General features: G+C 49.2%; 1 protein-coding gene across 1 annotated transcript; it reads right to left on the bottom strand.

Annotated features, from left to right (window-relative positions):
• Positions 1 to 209: 209 nt before the first annotated feature.
• Positions 210 to 18,360, bottom strand: cfap70 (cilia and flagella associated protein 70; the record flags this gene model as incomplete). The annotated part of the gene is made up of 26 exons (XM_084439059.1): positions 210 to 290; positions 390 to 437; positions 1,311 to 1,412; positions 1,557 to 1,646; positions 1,854 to 2,015; positions 2,313 to 2,465; positions 2,955 to 3,157; positions 3,326 to 3,511; positions 3,807 to 3,922; positions 4,041 to 4,174; positions 4,571 to 4,696; positions 4,986 to 5,117; positions 5,332 to 5,526; positions 5,721 to 5,781; positions 5,894 to 5,985; positions 6,082 to 6,156; positions 6,764 to 6,931; positions 7,804 to 7,941; positions 9,166 to 9,268; positions 9,415 to 9,509; positions 10,042 to 10,224; positions 16,971 to 17,156; positions 17,375 to 17,463; positions 17,675 to 17,773; positions 17,962 to 18,145; positions 18,298 to 18,360. 26 exons carry the CDS (start codon positions 18,358 to 18,360, stop codon positions 210 to 212), a joined length of 3,264 nt encoding a protein of 1,087 aa, XP_084295185.1.
• Between the last annotated feature and the right edge of the window lie 197 nt (positions 18,361 to 18,557).

Genomic DNA, 18,557 nt, shown 5'->3' with positions numbered 1-18,557 from the left:
AACATACTAGACTTTTATTTTGAGGAGCCCTAAAAGTGGTCAAAATCAGCTGAATTTTCAGCAGCGGATCAGATAGAAACAGTTGTGTTATTAATTTATAGCTCCGTCCACTTAAACTTTAGTAGTAAACTTAAACCACTAACTAAGAAATGGCTGCAATAAGTCATGGGCATAGTTATAAGTCTTTGTTTTATGGTGCAAGTTTGTGTTCAGAAACACGGATTTCCAAAGCCAACATGATCTTGTAACTCCTTGATCTCATGAAGTAAAGACTCCTCCTGCAGATTAAGCTGTGAGGGAAAGGCAATTGTTTTGTGTTAATAACCCTGAGAAGCTAATAAGATATGTTGAAACAATTTGAATCATGAGAGCATTGAGAGAGGGCTAACCTTTATGGCATATTTATAGGACTGTTCTGCCTCAAGTCTTCTACCAGTCTGAAATACAAAAAAACATTAATCACGTCAGTCATGTGGAGATGTTAGCAAGTCACCTTCCATTTTTGTGGCTAGTTGGGAAGTCAAGGACTGTTACGTCCACAAGCCTTCCTCCCTGTGTTCCTGTTTTGTGTTCCTTCTGTGTTCTCCCTCTCCCTGTCACTCAACTCTCAGGTTCCATCCCGCCGTCGGCTGTCAATCATCCCTGTGCCAATCCTTTATTAAAGCCTTCCCCTGTCTCCCCATTGTCAGTCGACCCATTATTTTGTCTGATCGTTTAGCTTGTTTGGTCGACTCTTAATTTAGTTGCTATTGTTTAGGGAATTCAGTTCTTGTTAGTATTTAGTTTAGTTCTGTCAATTGTCATTTATATCTTTTGTTATTTGCTATTTACGTAAGCCGAGGGGTAAGTGAATAGGTAAGATACCTCGGGGTCTACATCTCTCCCGTAGGCTTACCTATGTTAAATACACCAGGTTAGGGGCGCGTGCCACCACTGTATTTATTATCTTAGGTTGTAGATATTATTAGTATCACCAGTTAGGGGGTCATCTTATCTTTATTTGTTCTTTGATTTGGCACCGCTCGTAATTATCTTATTCCCTTGGCAACTTTTTCTTATGTTATTTGCCCATGCCCGAATACAACTTTGCATGTGGCAATAAATATTATTTTGCATTTCAGTCCTTGTGTGGTGTCCCATTCTTCAATTTGTTTGGTGTGTTATATTTTGTTGTTACGGCTTCTCAACCCTAGACTGAGACAAGCTACAGCTGGGTCGTAACAAGGACACTAAAATCTTTTAACAGTGCTGTACTGTCATAATGTTAACGACAGCACAACATGCTGTAAGAGGAGCGTCTTGTCACTCACCTGCAGGCACACAAGTGACAGGTAACCCCACACCTCTGGGTTCCCATTGTTCAAGGTGTTGGCTTCCGTCAAGGCATCCTCTGCTTCAATTAGCTCCCCTAACTATGTATCACACACACACACACACACACACACACACACACACACACACACACACACACACACACACACACACACAGTATAAGGTTCACAGCACTCGATATCCTCATAGCAGTAAGAATGTGTGCGGAAGTGTGGTGTGTTTACCCGGTAACAAGCGATCCCTAGACCCAGCCAGGTAAGGCAAGAAGGGGAGCTCTTGCAAGCACAGAGATATGTTGTCCTAGCACTCTCAAACTACAAATGGGCAGATAAAATAGGATTAGCTCAACCTTCATAGTAGCGAATACAGCTACCACATACAAAACCTATCAATCAACGATCAATGCCCTCACCTTCATTATATCCAAAGGAATAACAAGCTACCGCGGTAGTTAATATAGTTAGGCCCACTAATCCCTCTCACAGGTCACAGTGTGTGCATGACCCTGCCCCCCCCCCTACCTTGCCCTCCTGTATGTAGATGCTGCCCAGGCGCAGGTAAATGGGGTGTGTGTCTGAGGCGTCCGTCACAAAGTCCAGGGTCCTCTCGTAGCACTCCTGAGCCTTTCTATACTCCCCAGTCAAGTAGTGCAGGTGACCAGACAGTGCCCACACATCTGGGTCCTACAGGGACAGTACGAATCAGAGGTCGGACTGATTACATAGTAACTAACAGACTCCAGAATGTGATGCTACTCCCGAAAACAAGCAGGCCGACACTCACCAGAGATAATTAAATAAGTAGCATACCGTGAGTAGGCACTCAAAGGAGGGAAACATTTCTTACAACGTCCCTGGTTGGTGAGTATTTACCGGAGTATGATTTCACATTCTAGAGTCTGGCTTTAACTACATATCAAACAAAGAGCATAGAAATACGTAGCTGCGACGGGCTCAATCAGAGATGCTCGTTGTTTGCACCTGGAAGCTGTCATTGAGCGCCTCCCGGAGGCTGAGCTCGGCGCTGCTGTACTCTCCCTTGAGCAGCTGCAGTCTAGCCAGGGCCAGGTGGTAGGGACTGCTCAGGCCTCCCTCTGGACACAGCAGCTCCTGAGCTAGAGCCCGCTGAGCCATCTGCAAACACAGATGGATGGTTATTCAGACACGCATTTCAGTCGTGCTGCGATTAAAAGACTAAAAGCGCATGTGCCACTGTTGACCCCGCACCCAAATAATCTGGTTACATATTTGTTCGAGTTGAACACACCCTTCTCCCGCTGTTCTACTAACACCCCACAGACACACCAAATAGTTTGAGGAGTGAGAATGCACACAGTGAAAGAGATTATGTTGGCATCCAACCAATCTGGGTGAAATACAGCTTAAAGGAGCATGCCAACTTTTTGGGAAATTCGCTTATCCATCAGACAAGAAGATATATACCCTTCTATTCTCTGTGCGTGCAGTAGGAAGCATAGAAACCCACTCCGTTAGCCTAGCTTAGCCGCAATCACTGGATGTGGTTTCAGGTTTAAGTTTGACTGCCACATCAGGCCGTGTATCAGTAAACACCAGGTGAACTTGTGGGGAGCCGAGTGAGTAAAGGATGTGCTCGGTGCTGACCTGCAGCGCGTTATTCTGTAAAAGGAACTGGACAGTCTCCATGAAGATGGTGGTGTTGAGTCTGGTGGGAGTTGCCGCCGGTCTGGCTGTGGCAGGTTCAGGGTCACCTCCTCCCTTGGAGCCCTCCACAGGCTTGCTCCCTTGGCTGCTCTGAGATCCAGCCATCTCGCTCTCTCTGCCCCCCTCGCCATCCATCTCTCCATCTGCGCCACCGGGGAAAGGGACAGTTGGATGTGACAGATATGTAAAAATTCTCAGTGATGAAAAGAGAGATCGACCTTTTACTGGTACCCACCCACCGGTAACACACTGGTACATACCTTTGCTTCTATGTTCAATGCTTGATTTGGCCTCTATGTGTTGATGCTCACCTGTCTTGTTGTTAGTAGGGGACTCACAGCCAGCCACCTCCAGCTCCTCCTCCAGAGGCGCATCCACCAGCCCAGTGTCCGGTCTGCATGGCGGGGTGACCACCAGGGTTGCCCTCAGCTGCTTGGTGGCCTCCAGGAAGGCCATCTCTGCCTGGATGGAGTTGTCCTGGCCCTGGTAGAACAAGCCTGGCCACACAAACAGACAACAAGTCAATAAAGCATAGCTTGTATTTACACTCATACTAAAAAGGGCTTCAAAAGGGTTCTTGGGTTGTGCCTGGGGGAGAACCTTATATAAATATATTCCAGAGCCCTTTTTGGCTCCTTTATTGTTGAAATGGTTCTACCTGGAACCAATAGGGGAACTGATTTTTCATAGGGTTCTCCCTTAGAGACAAACACAGCATCATCAATGTTTCAAGAGAGATGTGTATCTATGTCTCTCTCTGGGCTCTGACTATGACCCTCTCTGGACTCTCACCAAACAGGGTCCAGGCCACCACACTGGTGGGGTCGAGACAGGTGGCTCCTTCGAAGAAGGTCTCGGCCTCCTCATGGCGCCTACTCATATCTGCCAGGATCCCGCACATTATCAAGCTGCAGGTGAGAGAGCACACATTAGTTTGCTGCAGACAGCGTCGGTGAATGTTACCAGATGAGATTATTGTACAGGTTTACTGGCCGTTGGTAAACGTCCCCTATGCTCCCCGCTCACCTGGGGAGGTGCGACTGCTCTATTGACACAGCGTGGTGGAAGCACTCCTCAGCCTTGAGGTAGTCTGCAGTCAGCATGTGGAAGGCTCCGTAGTCGAACCAGTGGGACGGGCAGCTGGGGTCACGGGTCAGCTGCTATAGGGACAGAAAATGGGCAGACCTTCAGGGAAATGGCTCCTGCATTTAGCCGGCCTACAAGAAATCATCAATTGGGAACAAACTTCTGAATGGATCAATCAGTTAAAATCGAATAAATCAAACATCCACCCCAGATAGCAAGCGGATCTGGGCCATATACAGGCCACATCTGGCCCTTGTGGCTTAGTTCCGGCCCATATATGGCCCAGAATCATTACACATCCGCTTGCTATCTGGGACATGACAGACTAGAGCAAGCATGCCTGCCCAAGAGATTTAAAGAGAAGGAAAACACACAAAAAATAGATCTAGATTTAACACTGGGGTTAGTGATCTAAGGTTCAAGAGTGTTAATGAGAGTTCACTGACACCACAGAGTGAGTGGCACTGTACCTCCTGATAGTACTGGACAGCCAGCTGGTAGTCTCCATTCAGCTGAGCCTCCCTGGCAAAGTGCCTGAGCTGGGCACAGTCTTGCAGGGGGTGAGACTGGCTCTCCTGGGCATCCACTGACAGGGTCTGGAGAGAGGGAGTGAGGGAAGGAGAGGAGGCGGGTACTTAATGGGCCGAAATCACAACATGAATGAAGGCTGTTCGATATCTTCATCTGCAGCAATGTCCACGGACGATTAGAACGCTCCAATACAATGCATCCATAGTGTCCTCATGCCCACAGACGTGAACCATCTAGCTAAACACAAGAGCCTGATCCTAACGTTAACATGGTCAGGGCGGAATCAGGGCATCGGTAGATCAAGTGGTTAGTTGATCGAGGGGTTACTGAGGGGAGACAGTGGTGAGTGTTCACCTTGTTGAGAGCCACGTGCATCTCATCCACCAGGAACACGTAGAGCTGGCTGAGGAAGGCCTGCAGCTGCTCGGGATCAGTGAAGGCCTCGGTCCGCAGCATCTTCTCCCGTACGATCCTCACCACGGAGTACTTGACACCAGGCAGCGGACGGGACACACGAAAATCAAACGACGCCGTCGGGCCCCGGGTGTTTTTCACCACTCCTACCGTAGCCCAGATAGCAAGCGGATCTGGGCCATATACAGGACAGATCTGGCCCTTGTGGCTTAGTTCCGGCCCATATATGGCCCAGAATCACATCCGCTTGCTATCTGGGAGATGTCCGGTCCCCCTTTCCACTCACCTTCATCTGCTCTTTGAAAGCAAAGTACTTCCCGGAGTAGTTGAGCTCTCCCAGGAGCTGGTTCTTGCGTTGCTCCTGCGCGTTTGGGTCCAGGGGCGTCCCTCCCGGCAGGAGGGCAGGTCCAAAGAGCTGCTGGTACTGCTCTAGAAGCTGGCCCACCACATTGCTGATCTGGCTCTGGTACTCCTGGATAGCCTGGAACAGAACGGTAATCAACTCTGGTCAGCAAATCAGCAGGCTAGAATATTTAGTACTTTAGCTACACGTAATTGTATGTGTGTTTGTGTGTGTGTGTGTGTGTGTGTGAGAGAGAGAGAGAGAGAGAGAGAGAGAGTGAGAGAGAGTTTGTGTGTGTGCGTGTGTGTGTGTGTTTTGTGCATGATGTTTACTTTCTCTGCTCCAGCAGGTCTGTGAGGCAAAGGAGGCCTGAGAGGAATCAGCTCCATCACCCTTTAAATTGGAGAGATAAAAGCATCCCTTCAGATTCCCGATAATTTTGCCACAGTGGCTTTTCAAAATATCAATAAATCTGAATGTCTCAGTATATTGATCATCAGGATACCTTTTAGCTACCTCTTCGGATGGTCTCTTAGGCACCAAGGGCTTCTCCAAAGCTATCTCAATTATTATATAGGTCCTGGAGTCTGCATACATCTGACACAATGGGAGGAGAGATTATGTAGCTCTGACAAATGACCTACTGAATGGTGAGATACATACTGCTTAATGGTGACCTAAAAACCAGCTCACCTGACCCTCTGTGTTGACTAGCTCTTCTAGCTCTGTCACACTGTCTGTCGCTGCAGGCTTCCCCTGGGTCCCAGGCTGAAAACACATCCGTAATCACCTCTCATCCATCACTACTAGAGGGAGCACAGGGCGGAATTCATCCACACCCTTTTTTGTCTTGGGAGTTTGAGTATATGAGCATATATATAGACCATACGTAAGACAGTTTAGTAAATCGTCTTTAGTTGGATTCTATGTGATCAACTCTTAATTAATCATAGTTAGGAAAAAAAACAATTTAACAGTTCGTTTGGGGGTGTATGTGGGCAAATGTAGGCAAGTGTGTATGAATCATGTATGAAGTAATTGTTTTTAACTCCTTGTAAACACTTTTACTTCTGTGTACATCTGTGTGTGTCTGTATGTATGTGTAGCTGCGTGTGTGCGTGTATGTACTGTAAATGTGTGTGTATGTCTATGTGTGAAGGAGTTTGTTATTTGTCTGGCAGAGCATCTGTAGTGTCAGATGCTCAGCAGGGGGTGATGAGCTAACGAGATGATTCACCGGCCTGTGATGGAGACGGCAAGCTGCTGCCATTAGAGCTTATTGCTTTGGGAAGCGCTTCTGTACCAAGAATCCATGTTCGGTCAGAGGGGAAATGTGAGGGTTTTATGGTTTGTCATAATCGACAACCATCCTTACTTTTTTGGGCGATTCCTTGGTGTCCTTCCCACCCTTTTGGCTGTCTGGGGCGATGGCGGCTTTGCTGATGGCGGCCTTGCAGGAGCCTCCAGAGGAGGAGGCGCGGCCTCGGCCCTGGGTGGCGGGAGGCCTGGCGCTCTCTCTCAGGACGCTGCTCGTCCGCTTGGCCTTTGCGGACACACAAGCTTACACATGTGACACACGGAAGCAGCAGGGGGGTGTGGGGGTGTCCCCATGTTGGCATGGCAACCCTCCGGGAGCCGTTACAGCTTGAAAGAACTTCAGAGTTACAGCTCTGGACATGAGATGAATAGTAGCGAGGTTTATGAGGATTAGAGACCGAGAAATAGCAAATACGATCACGACACTGGAATAACACATGGAGCAAACCACAGGAGCCTGCACAGCTGTGGAAAATGATATGATATACTGTCTGACCATAATGGGTTAGCTGTGCATTACGATGTTTCTGTGCCAGACATGTTTTTACGAGAATAATTCAGTTTAAGGGCTATATATAAAAAAATAAAGAAGCAGGTGCACGCAAAAAAACAAACATGAAAAACAGCAAACTCAAAAACATCTGAAGGATATGATCGGGAGGATAATAAGGACACTGAGGACCATCTGGCCAACTGCTGCATCTAAAAATGCATACAGTAACCCCACATAGCTGGCTGCATCTGTTCTGTGAGCATGCTGTCCCTACTCTCTTCTCTGCCTATTTCTCAACTCTGTCTGCCACACTGCATAGACTCTGGGTTACTGTATACCTCTCCATATGCATCTTACCATCACTCTAACAGTACTATTACTGTGTTAAACAGGTTCTATAATGAGTGTGGAGTTAAATGGTAAATGGTAAATGGACTGCACTTATATAGTGCTTTTCCACCTTAGCGGCACTCAAAGCAATTTACAATGGCCTCTCATTCACCCATTCACACACAAAACCATCTGTGTCCGCCTGTCTGCCTTCCTGTCTGTCTGACTGTCTGTCTGCTTGGCTGACGGCCTGTCCGTCTATCTCCCCGCCTCACCTTGGCCAGCAGCTCAGAGTCGTAGAAGGGGTGGATTCGGTACGCCCCGCGGATGCGACTTGCCCCGGGATACAACAATGGCGCCATGTCAACGTACGCCACCCCGTGGAAGGAGATCTGCGTCTCGTCGTCACCTTGCTAAAAACACAGATTTTCAGGCAGAGAACAAAGTTCAACTTACGATGCCTTACACATCCATTAAGAGAGGACATACAGTACGGTACATCATTATTGCTATGGCCGCACATGCTATCTAGAAAGTGAACATCTGGACTCATCTCAATTGTTCTTTTTTACCTCCGCCCTAGCGACAGCATCGCAGGGCGAGAGGTAATGTTTTCAGTGGCGTGTGTCCATCCGTCTGTCCTTATGTTAGCAGGATTACACAAAAACTACCAGACCAATTTTCATGAAAGTGGAGGAGTGTAGCATGGTCCATCTTAGAACCCATTAAATCTTAGAGCGGATCCTAATGGGCGGGTCCACAAGGCGTTTCTTGGTTTGTCCATTCACCTCTATAAAAGCACAAACTGTCGCAATGTGATGCTGGAAATTAAACAGCGCCGGCTCCAATGGCTAAGACATGTCCTCAGAATGGAACAGGACTGTATCTCCAAAGTAGCCTGGACCTGGAAAGAGGAATCAAGGGAGGCCAAAAATAACCTGGCGAAGAACTGTGACCTCGGAACTGAAAATGCCCAAATTAACTTGGGGTGAGACACAACATGCTGCACAGGATAGGATCAGACAGAAGCAGAGAGTCACCGCCTTATGTTCCTCAAGGAACAAAGAGGATTAAAGGGATAATACAGTGAAAACCTTACTTTCCGGTGTTTTGTATGATATTGGTAGATAGGGGCATCGTGTGAACATCATTCACCTCTATTGGTGAGGGGGTAGCATGGGAAAACTTAGAACCCATTAAATTCTGGAGCGGATCTGAATTACGGGGCGGGTCCACGAGCCGTCCAACATGGCTGGCCATTCACCTCCATTAATTTTTTTGACTTCTCCCCATTTATTGTCAATAGGGCAAATTGAAATGGACATATCTCAACATGGGAAGGTCACAGAGACACGGGGTTTGCCTGGCATAAAGTTCTTGACCAAGCAAATGCAGCCATATCAAACATGTCCTGTTCGTATGTACATGAGCCACAAAATGCATTCATGGACAGAGGTCTGTGCTCACAGAGCACCATTTCTAGTTTGACTATGGCATTCTTAATACATCAATTATAAGAGTTTCGGATTCCAAGCTGTTCAGTTGGAAAACGGACAAAATCCAGTCCGGATCTCCTCAGGTTGTCCTTGATACTCTGTGAAGAGATGATACTCTGTGAAGAGATGTCTCACCGCCATCTTGTCTTTACCAGCAGCCTTGCCTCCCTTTGTGGCCCCGGGCTGTGGTGACCTCATGACCTCCACTGGCCACAGTCTGCTCTCCCCTATCCTGCGGGTCAGACTGAGGGGCACGGAAGTGTGTGTGGCATAATGAATAACTACAGTATACAGTGTGTGATATTACTGTATTAAACCTATTGTATGTTGCAAACAGGGATGTCAACAGAGTGCACAGATGATGTGCAGTGAAAGGGTGGTCAGTCTCACCAGGCTGCGCCCCCTGCGTCCAGGAAGCATCGACGTTCCGTATCCCAGCTCACTCTCTTCCTGTTGGTCTCAGCATCATTCCGGAAATCCCTGTCCTGGGAAACACAAGTAAGCAGTTATAAGAGAAGGCGGTCAATACAACACTGTCACAGCTCTTCTCTGTCCTGGCCCCGCAGAGGTGTAATGAGCCCCCTGACATCAGGACAGCAGAGTCACTGCCCATCTTTCGCTGCAGGCTCAAAGCTCACCTCTTCAAGAAATACTACCACAATCCTCCGTCTTAAGCACCTATTGTATTTTTAGTCTGCTACTCTTGCCCTTTGCCTTCAGCACTAGATTATGCTCTTAGTCACTTCTTTTAGAAAGGAAATGCACTTCAGAGTTCTGGCAAATAGTAGTACATTAGCTTTTCCTACATTAAATGCAATTACTGTAAGTCACTTTGGATAAAAGCATGAGCTAAATGTCAATGTAATGTAATGTAAAATGTAATGTAAAAACCTCCTAATAATTATTTGTAGTTCCAACTCCCAGGTAGAACCTTTTATCGGGTAAATGTTTCACAGGGATGGACAGGGAACCCTTTATGGTCCCAGGCAGCATCTTTTTGCTAAGAGTGTACACTACCTCTATGCTGGTGAGGTCTCCGTCCTCCATCTCAATGGGCTCTCCCTCGATGGAGAAGCCTGGGATGAACTGAGCTCCAGGAGCCAACAGGGGAGCCAGTGGCCACTTCCTGGGCCTATCCATAGCTTCTCTCTCTCCACCCACTTTCAGCAATCCGTTGGAAAACATCAGAACTTGCTCTTGCTGAGGGGAAATAAAACATATGTGGCCAGGTGAAGTCTGGGTAGGTGTGGCATCGGTTGGGGGGGCGTGGTCCCTGGGCTGCAAGCCTATTTCCGGCCACAGGGCGCGCGTTTTGAACAAACATTTCACATTTCCTCTTTGTGGGTTGGAGTCCATGCGGCAGCCTGGCCCAGGATAGGTTGCCAACTTGCAGAGCGTGTCGTAGGCTGTCTGAGACCATTCTGCTTGGACAGGGTGTGGGGTGCGCATGGAGGGGTGCTGAGGATTGTGGGTCTGCTGGTAGATCACTGCTTTAGCCTGTAGGCCTACTGTTCATACCTACCATGCTGTTTTGTGTCCGATCTGTCTCTTGAAGGGATTTTATTAAATAAAGGTGTATTTTTGTATATTACACAAGTTGTCTGGCTGTTCATCTCAAAGAGCCCCCGACCTGCATCGGCCCTTAGGGTTACAATTTGGCGCTGCGAGCAATTGGTCAGTTGGGTGTGCCAGTCTATCGAGAGGCAGGTCGGACGTGCATGGTGGTTAGTTGGTAGGATACAGTTGGTGGGATAAAGCAGTGACTACGTGACGTCAGAGAAGAGGAGCAGCGGAGTCAGTCACCGCCGCTAGAGCTCACGGCCGGCTCAACTGTGCGGTGGGGTGTGAGAGGAGCAGTGATCTGGCTGTTCAGTGGACTAAATAACTAAAGATGAACGTGGAAGATTTGCAATCGGAGCTGGCTGCTCTTAAAGCAAGAGTACAGGCTGATAAGGAAGCCATGAGCTTGTTGAAGGATGAAAATGACTCTTTATTGCTACAATTGGACTCAAAACAAGGGCGAGGTTCCTCCCACTCTTCTGATCAGTCCTCCACTGGCCATGGGCTGCAGACTGGACTGGGAAGCGAGAGCCTATCTGTCGGCACCAGGGAGCGCATTGTATATTTGCCAAAAGAAAGAAAATGTGCTGTTTTCACTGGTGGTTCAAGCACTGCCTTCTATGAATGGTTAGATGAGTTGAATGCTACTTTGATTTACCGTTCCTATACTGGTGCAGAAAAAGCAGTTTACATATATGAGCACTTGGGAGGAGAGGCAAGACAGGAAATAAAGTATCGTCCCCAGTTGGAACGATCTGATCCAAAACGTGTGTTGGAGATTCTTAAAGAGATATATGGGCAGCCCCAGTCACTCACTAAGTTGCAGAAACAATTCTTCGATAGAAGGCAGAGAGAGGGGGAGTCGGTGCGTGAATATTCTCATGCGCTTATGGCTATTTTGGAGGAAATTAATCATTGTGAGGTGAGGGAGGCTTGGTGCGGAGATTTTGCTCTGCGTGACCAATTTGCTGAGAATGTGTGTGATGGTAGCCTTCGTAGAGAGCTCAAGAAAACAGTTAGGCAACAACCAACTATTTCCTTTTTTGATCTCCGTAAGGAAGCTCTCCAGTGGGGGGAGGATGCTGAGTTTGGGATGGAACGCAGGAAGCGAGTGGTGGGCTCATGTGAGAAGATGGAGGCCGCAACAGCGGAGGCAAGTGTAGTTACCTCCGCTGTAGTTGCCTCCGCTGTGGAAGCAAAGTCCGAACTTATGCTTGCTACAGTTTTTGATATGTTACAAAAACAGCAGGCTTTGATTGATGATCTATCACAAAAACTGTCAACTAGTATGCAGGCATTAGGGCCTAGGCGAGTGGGTAACCGTAAATGGGAACCCCGATATGATGCATTGGGACAGCCCATTTGCTTTAAGTGTCAACAAGCGGGGCACATTGCACGGTTTTGTGTAACTGTACGGACTAGCCATAGCCAAGACAACTTGTCCCCTGCGTTGCCCTTAGAGGGTGGCGGGGCGGCCCAAACATCAGAGCAGCAGGGAAACTATCTCCCCCTGCGGTGAGGAGCCAAACCACAGGAGGGGGGCAATCCGGCTCAGGAATAGTACCCCATATCGACCCTCAGGTGTATGAATGTCTGGTGGGGGAATGTGACACTGTAGAAGTTTCGATGCGAGGGGTGAAGTTTCAATGTCTAATTGACTCGGGGTCAAATGTGTCTACTGTCACCGAAAGTTTTTTCTTTGACCATTTGTTGCCAAGATGGGGTGGGGGTTTGGCTGACTGTGGTTGGTTGACATTGAGTGGGGCTCATGGTTTAGACATCCCATATTTGGGTTATTTTACAACAGATGTGGAGGCGGTGGCGTTGGGCAGGACCATACCGCAGAGGGGCATATTAGTGGTGAAGGACCCGATGGGCCAAGCGGCAAAGGAACGCAAGCGAGCGGTGCCGGGGTTGCTGGGAATGAATATTATAAAAGAATGCTATCAGCTTTCATTCCCTGTTAATGGTCCTAGACCACCATCATCCCCCATAGATGCTCCAGGCTGGCAAAATGCTTTTGCGGCATGTCAGAGTGAGCAGACTGTCACGTTGGACACTAGAATGTTTGCTTCTGCTGTCTCTCCATTCACAGTCCCTGCTGGTACGATGTGCTTTGTTCCGGCGTCTGGGCCTAACAGGTTGTGTTTGGCTAGGACTTCTGTGCTAGTTGAGCCTTTGGGGTTAGGGGAGGGGGACTTACCTGGAGGGTTGGTGGTTTCTAGTACATATGTGGAAGTTAGCAATGGTCACTTAGCTGTTCCTGTAATCAATGTTGGTTCTACGGAGGTTAGGTTGAGACCTCAGACACGCCTCGCATCACTGCATTCAGCAGAGGTAGTGGCTGGGGGGGGGGCTGCGGTGTGTTTTGAGCGAGTGGGCCCACAAGAAGAGCAGGTTATGCTTAGGGAGCAGTGTGTATCTGTAGGAGACAGGGAGGTGCCCCCAGAGATAGCTCAGCGGTGCTTTCCAGGTCTTACTGAAGATCAGGCGAAACAGGCTAGACAATTGCTCTGCAAATATTCGCATGTGTTTGCATTTTCAGACAGTGACTTGGGATGCACTAACCTCATTTACCATGAGATCCCAGTGGTTGATGACGTCCCTGTGAGTCAGAGGTACCGACGGATTCCACCCAGTCAGTATGAGGAGGTGAAAAGTCACATTAGGAAGCTGTTAGAGCAGAAAGTGATTAGGGAGAGCAGTAGTCCATATTCTTCCCCTCTGGTGATTGTTAGGAAGAAGGATGGCTCGATCCGTTTGTGTGTGGATTATAGGCGCTTGAATGCTAAGACCCGTAAAGATGCTTATCCACTTCCACGTATCGAGGAGTCGTTGGACTCCTTGAGTGGTGCAAGGTGGTTCTCCACCCTGGATTTAGCAAGTGGATACAATCAGGTGGAGGTGGTGGAGAAAGATAGACAGAAGACCGCATTTTGTACGCCGTTCGGACTGTATGAGTTCAACAGAATGCCGTTCGGTTTGTGCAATGCACCAGGGACGTTCCAGCGGCTTATGGAGCGCATTCTGGGGGATCAGCGGTTCCAATCCCTGTTGCTGTACTTGGACGATGTGGTCATCTTTTCCCCCTCGTTTGAACAACATCTGCATCGGTTAGAGGTAGTTTTGTTGCGGTTTGAGCAGTGTAATCTGAAGGTGAACCTCAGTAAGTGCTCATTTTTTAAGTCAGAAGTGTCGTATCTTGGGCACGTTATTTCTTCTCGGGGGGTGTCGACTGATCCAGCAAAGATTCGGGCTGTGGCAGAGTGGAGAAGTCCTCAGAGTGGGGCGGAGTTACAGTCCTTTCTGGGCTTTGCAAGTTTTTATAGAAGATTTGTTAAGAATTTTGCAAGCTTGGCTGCGCCTCTTCATGCTCTCGCTGCGTTGGGGCCATCAAAGAGGGATAGGCGTCCGCTCCCTGCAAAGCTGTTTCGGCAGCATTGGAGCCAGGCATGCGAGGAGGCGTTCCAGACTTTGAAGCAGAGGCTAGTTTCAGCTCCAGTGTTAGCGTATGCTGATTTTACTAAACCATTTACTCTGGAAATTGATGCCAGCCATCAGGGGCTGGGAGCCATTTTGTCCCAGGAGGTAGGGGGGCGGAGGAGGCCTGTCGCTTATGCAAGCAGGGGGCTGCGGGCCTCGGAGCGGAACATGGAAAACTATAGTGCTATGAAGCTGGAGTTGCTGGGCCTTAAATGGGCAGTAACAGACAAATTTCGGGAGTACCTGATAGGTAACAAGTTCACAGTATTGACCGATAACAACCCGCTGAGTCACCTGCAGACCGCGAAGTTAGGGGCCATCGAACAGCGGTGGGTGTCAGAGTTAGCCCGGTTTGACTGTGAGATTGTATATCGACCAGGTCGGCAGAATGCAGCTGCAGATGCATTGTCAAGGCAGTACTTGGACCCAGCCCCTGAACCGCTCGCTACTGGTCCACAGCCAGACGGCCACTGTACTTTGGCTGGGGTCTGGCAGGTAGCAAGTAGTGAGGAGCAGGCGTTGGGGTTCCCCCTGGAACATGGTGCCACCATTACCTTCCCATCCTATAGTGAAGAATCTCTGTCCAGGTTGCAGCAAGCAGATCCTGAGATTGCGGCTTTTCTTAGGTATTGGCAGAAGGCAGAGAGGCCTAGTCGGGAGGAAAGGCAGGGAGAGAGTGCAGGGACGTTAGAGTTGCTGCGGCAGTGGGACAGGGTGGTGGAGCATGGTGGAGTGTTGTATCGGAGGAGGGAAAGCCCGAAGGAGGGTCAGCAGGAGCAGGTGATTGTGCCCAGAGCTTTGCGGGGGGAGGTGTTGGTTCAAATGCATGGGGGGCATGGCCACCAGGGCATCGAACGGACTTTTAAGCTAGTGAGCGCACGTTGTTATTGGCCCAGATTGTATCGGGATGTAGAGGAGTTTTGTAAGTCCTGTGAGAGGTGCATTGTGTCTAAGGCTCCACAGCCAAGAGTAGTGACAGCGATGGGGAGTTTGGTGGCGTCTAGGCCGCTGGAAGTAGTGGCGATGGATTTTACGGTCTTGGAGCCCTCGTCAGACGGGAGGGAAAATGTTTTGGTTCTGACAGACGTGTTCTCTAAGTTTACTGTGGCGGTTCCAACCCGGGACCAGCGGGCTGTCACCGTTGCCAAGTGCTTGGTCAAGTATTGGATTCAGCCTTATGGGGTGCCAACACGGCTGCATTCAGACCAGGGCAGGTGTTTTGAAGGGGAGGTGGTACAGTCGCTCTGTAGGCTGTACGGGATGAGGAAGAGTAGGACAAGTCCGTACCATCCGCAAGGTAACGGGCAGTGTGAACGATTTAATCGTACACTCCATGATCTGCTTCGTGTCCTTGTCCCTGAGAAAAAGAGGAGGTGGGCGGAGTACCTTCCCGAGGTGGTGTATGCGTATAACACAACGGAGCACCAAAGTACTGGATACTCCCCATATTTTCTCCTGTTTGGGCAGGCCCCCTGCGCACCTCTGGACCTCATGCTGAGTGGGGGGGAGGAGGTGTTTAGTGGATGCGTTGGGGAGTGGGTGCAGGGACATCAGGAACGGCTGCGGGTGGCGTATGACCAGGCCAGTAGGCAGATGCAGAAAGCAGCAGAGTCTCGGCGTCGGCAGTGGGGGCCACCTTCTAAAGATGCAGATCTGGGGTCAGGAGAGTTGGTTTATGTTCGGAACCGGAGGGTTACTGGTAGGAATAAGATTCAGGATCTTTGGCTCCCCATTCCCCATCGCGTAATTGCGCGGTTGGGTCCCGACAAGCCAGTCTATACAGTGGTGCCTGTGGATTCTTCACGGCCCCCTAGGAACGTGCATCGTTCTGAAGTCCGGCGTTGTGGTGCCGGAGTGCTGGGGAAGGGAGACGATGAGGGGGCCGGGTCACTACAGGGAGTAGGAAGTGAGGTCGAGGAGAGGGAGGATGAGGAGATGATGGGTGTGGTAGTTTTTAGTGGGTCAGAGGAAGGTCTGGCCGAGGAGGAGGGGGCCACTAGGGATGTACAGCTGGAGCGAGACGGGCAGACGAGCACGGCCCGTTTGGAGCTGGAGGAACAGTCTCAGGATAGTGACGGGGGAGCGCAGGAGGAGGAGGAGGAAGCTAGGTCCCCGATGCAAGTTCGAAGGTCTAAGCGGAGTACTGCGGGGGTGCATCCTAACCCCTTTAATCTACCGAGGTCGGCCATTCCTCACCAGGGGGGGGAGTGTACGGGGGTAGGGGTTAGGGCATTGCAGCAGGAGCAACGTTTTACTGTGGCAGGGTTTTACGGTGTTAAGGACAGAGCTGGCAATCAGTGGGACTCTGATTAGTTCTGGGGGGGTGAATGTGGCCAGGTGAAGTCTGGGTAGGTGTGGCATCGGTTGGGGGGGCGTGGTCCCTGGGCTGCAAGCCTATTTCCGGCCACAGGGCGCGCGTTTTGAACAAACATTTCACATTTCCTCTTTGTGGGTTGGAGTCCATGCGGCAGCCTGGCCCAGGATAGGTTGCCAACTTGCAGAGCGTGTCGTAGGCTGTCTGAGACCATTCTGCTTGGACAGGGTGTGGGGTGCGCATGGAGGGGTGCTGAGGATTGTGGGTCTGCTGGTAGATCACTGCTTTAGCCTGTAGGCCTACTGTTCATACCTACCATGCTGTTTTGTGTCCGATCTGTCTCTTGAAGGGATTTTATTAAATAAAGGTGTATTTTTGTATATTACACAAGTTGTCTGGCTGTTCATCTCAAAGAGCCCCCGACCTGCATCGGCCCTTAGGGTTACACATATATGCACTATAGTTTTATAAACTGTCACAATGGTATATATAGACCATCTTGGTTTGATGTCTCTAAATATAGACCATCTTGGTTTGATGTCTGTATAAAGGTAACATCTGTCCGTCTCTCGTCATCACACTCTCTTACCTCGGCTGTGAGGGGGATCTGCAATGCGGCCACGTAGCTGGATGGGGTGACTGACCCCGAGGCGGGGTTCCACACCTCTGGGACAGAATAGGCCGTCTCCACCGTCACTTTCAGCAGGTTGGAGTCAGACAGCTGGGCATCAGAGAGCAGAGGCTCCGACACACAGACAGTCACATCCAGAGACGGCTGAGTGCCAAACAGAGGGAGGGGGTTGGGAGACGTCACAGACTGCTACTCGCACAGTAAGTGTGCTGACGACACAGTGTTCGATCACGATCGCACATCAGGCCTCTAGGGTCTCTAGGTTTTAGGTTGAGAAGCTTGATGTTAACGTTGTGACTTGATGATCGTTTCTAAGGCGAGGGGAGATTCTAAATGAAATGACATGAGAGGGTGAGAGGTACCTTACTGCTGCCCTCCTGTGAGGAAGCAGCCTCTGCAGGTGAGCCAGGGGTGGGGTGGAGGAGCACTGTGGATGAGACGCTGCACTGACCTGGTGAAAGAGAAAGGAGTAAATCTCACAAAAACAACCATGGACACAATGTAGTGTTTCAAACAAGCTCTTCTGGAAAGAAATGTGATTGGATAGAACGGAATTAATTCAGAATTTAAAGTTACTTTAGCCCGAATAAGCTACTGGCTTGTGGGCTATCTTAATTTCCATCCCTTATATATGTGTTGTTGTGCCTCTCTTGCATGCTCACCATGCAAGAGAGGCAGCAGGTCGACAACAGCTTGGCCTAGAACTGCCGTCTTCTCCTCCTTCTGCTTCTTCTCTTTGGGAAGAATCTCAATCACGGTCACTACAACACAGATGAGAGAGGATTCAGCTCTCAGTTAGTTGGTTTATAACAGCAAGTTATTCCATGTTTGCACTCATGTAAGCTGAATAAGTGAAACATAATGCATGAGGGACACCGAATGTTAGATGCTGCTGTTATGAAAGAATCCGACAACAACCAGTAGTCGAGACTAAAAGATAGAAGCTCACGTATGACAGGTTTATGAGCCACATCGTCTAATGTGTGGGCAGCATCTGAGCACTCAAAGCAACAGGTGAAGCTGTAGTCCACTCCATGGTCCACGGAAGCCTCGATCCTCTGGGAATCCCCCAGGACTATGCCATTGAACTCAGCCCGGACAAAGTTCAGGAAGGACTCCGGCTTGTTGCCCCTCTGTACATGAAAAAAAACAACATCTGTAATCACAGAGCCAACCAAGTTGTTTACATTTAGCTCAATTAGCTGGCAGCTAACAAGATAACGTAACGTTAAGCAGCTGGTCTAACGTTACAAATGCAGACCCCCTGCTGAGTTGCCTATCTTACCAGGTTATTCCCCCGCGACACTGTAATTTGCACGGGTACTGCTTTGTCTCCATATGTCTCCATATCCGATTATATTAAAACGAAAAGAGTGCCAACAAAATTAAATGCTGCTGACCAACTGATATTCAGAAATACAAAAACCGACGTGTTCTTCACAGCTGTGGCAGGTGGGCATATCCGCGTCCTTGTTGCCATAGTAGCGAGGCTGGTTATCGCGAGACAGAGGAGTTGGAAGAAAGAAGTCTGGAAGAAAGTAACTA

Source organism: Borostomias antarcticus, assembly GCF_949987555.1.
Source record: "Borostomias antarcticus genome assembly, chromosome: 5".
NCBI lineage: Eukaryota > Metazoa > Chordata > Actinopteri > Stomiiformes > Stomiidae > Borostomias > Borostomias antarcticus.
The sequence above is the reverse complement of the archived record's forward strand: the minus strand, read 5'-3'. Positions and strand labels throughout refer to the sequence as shown.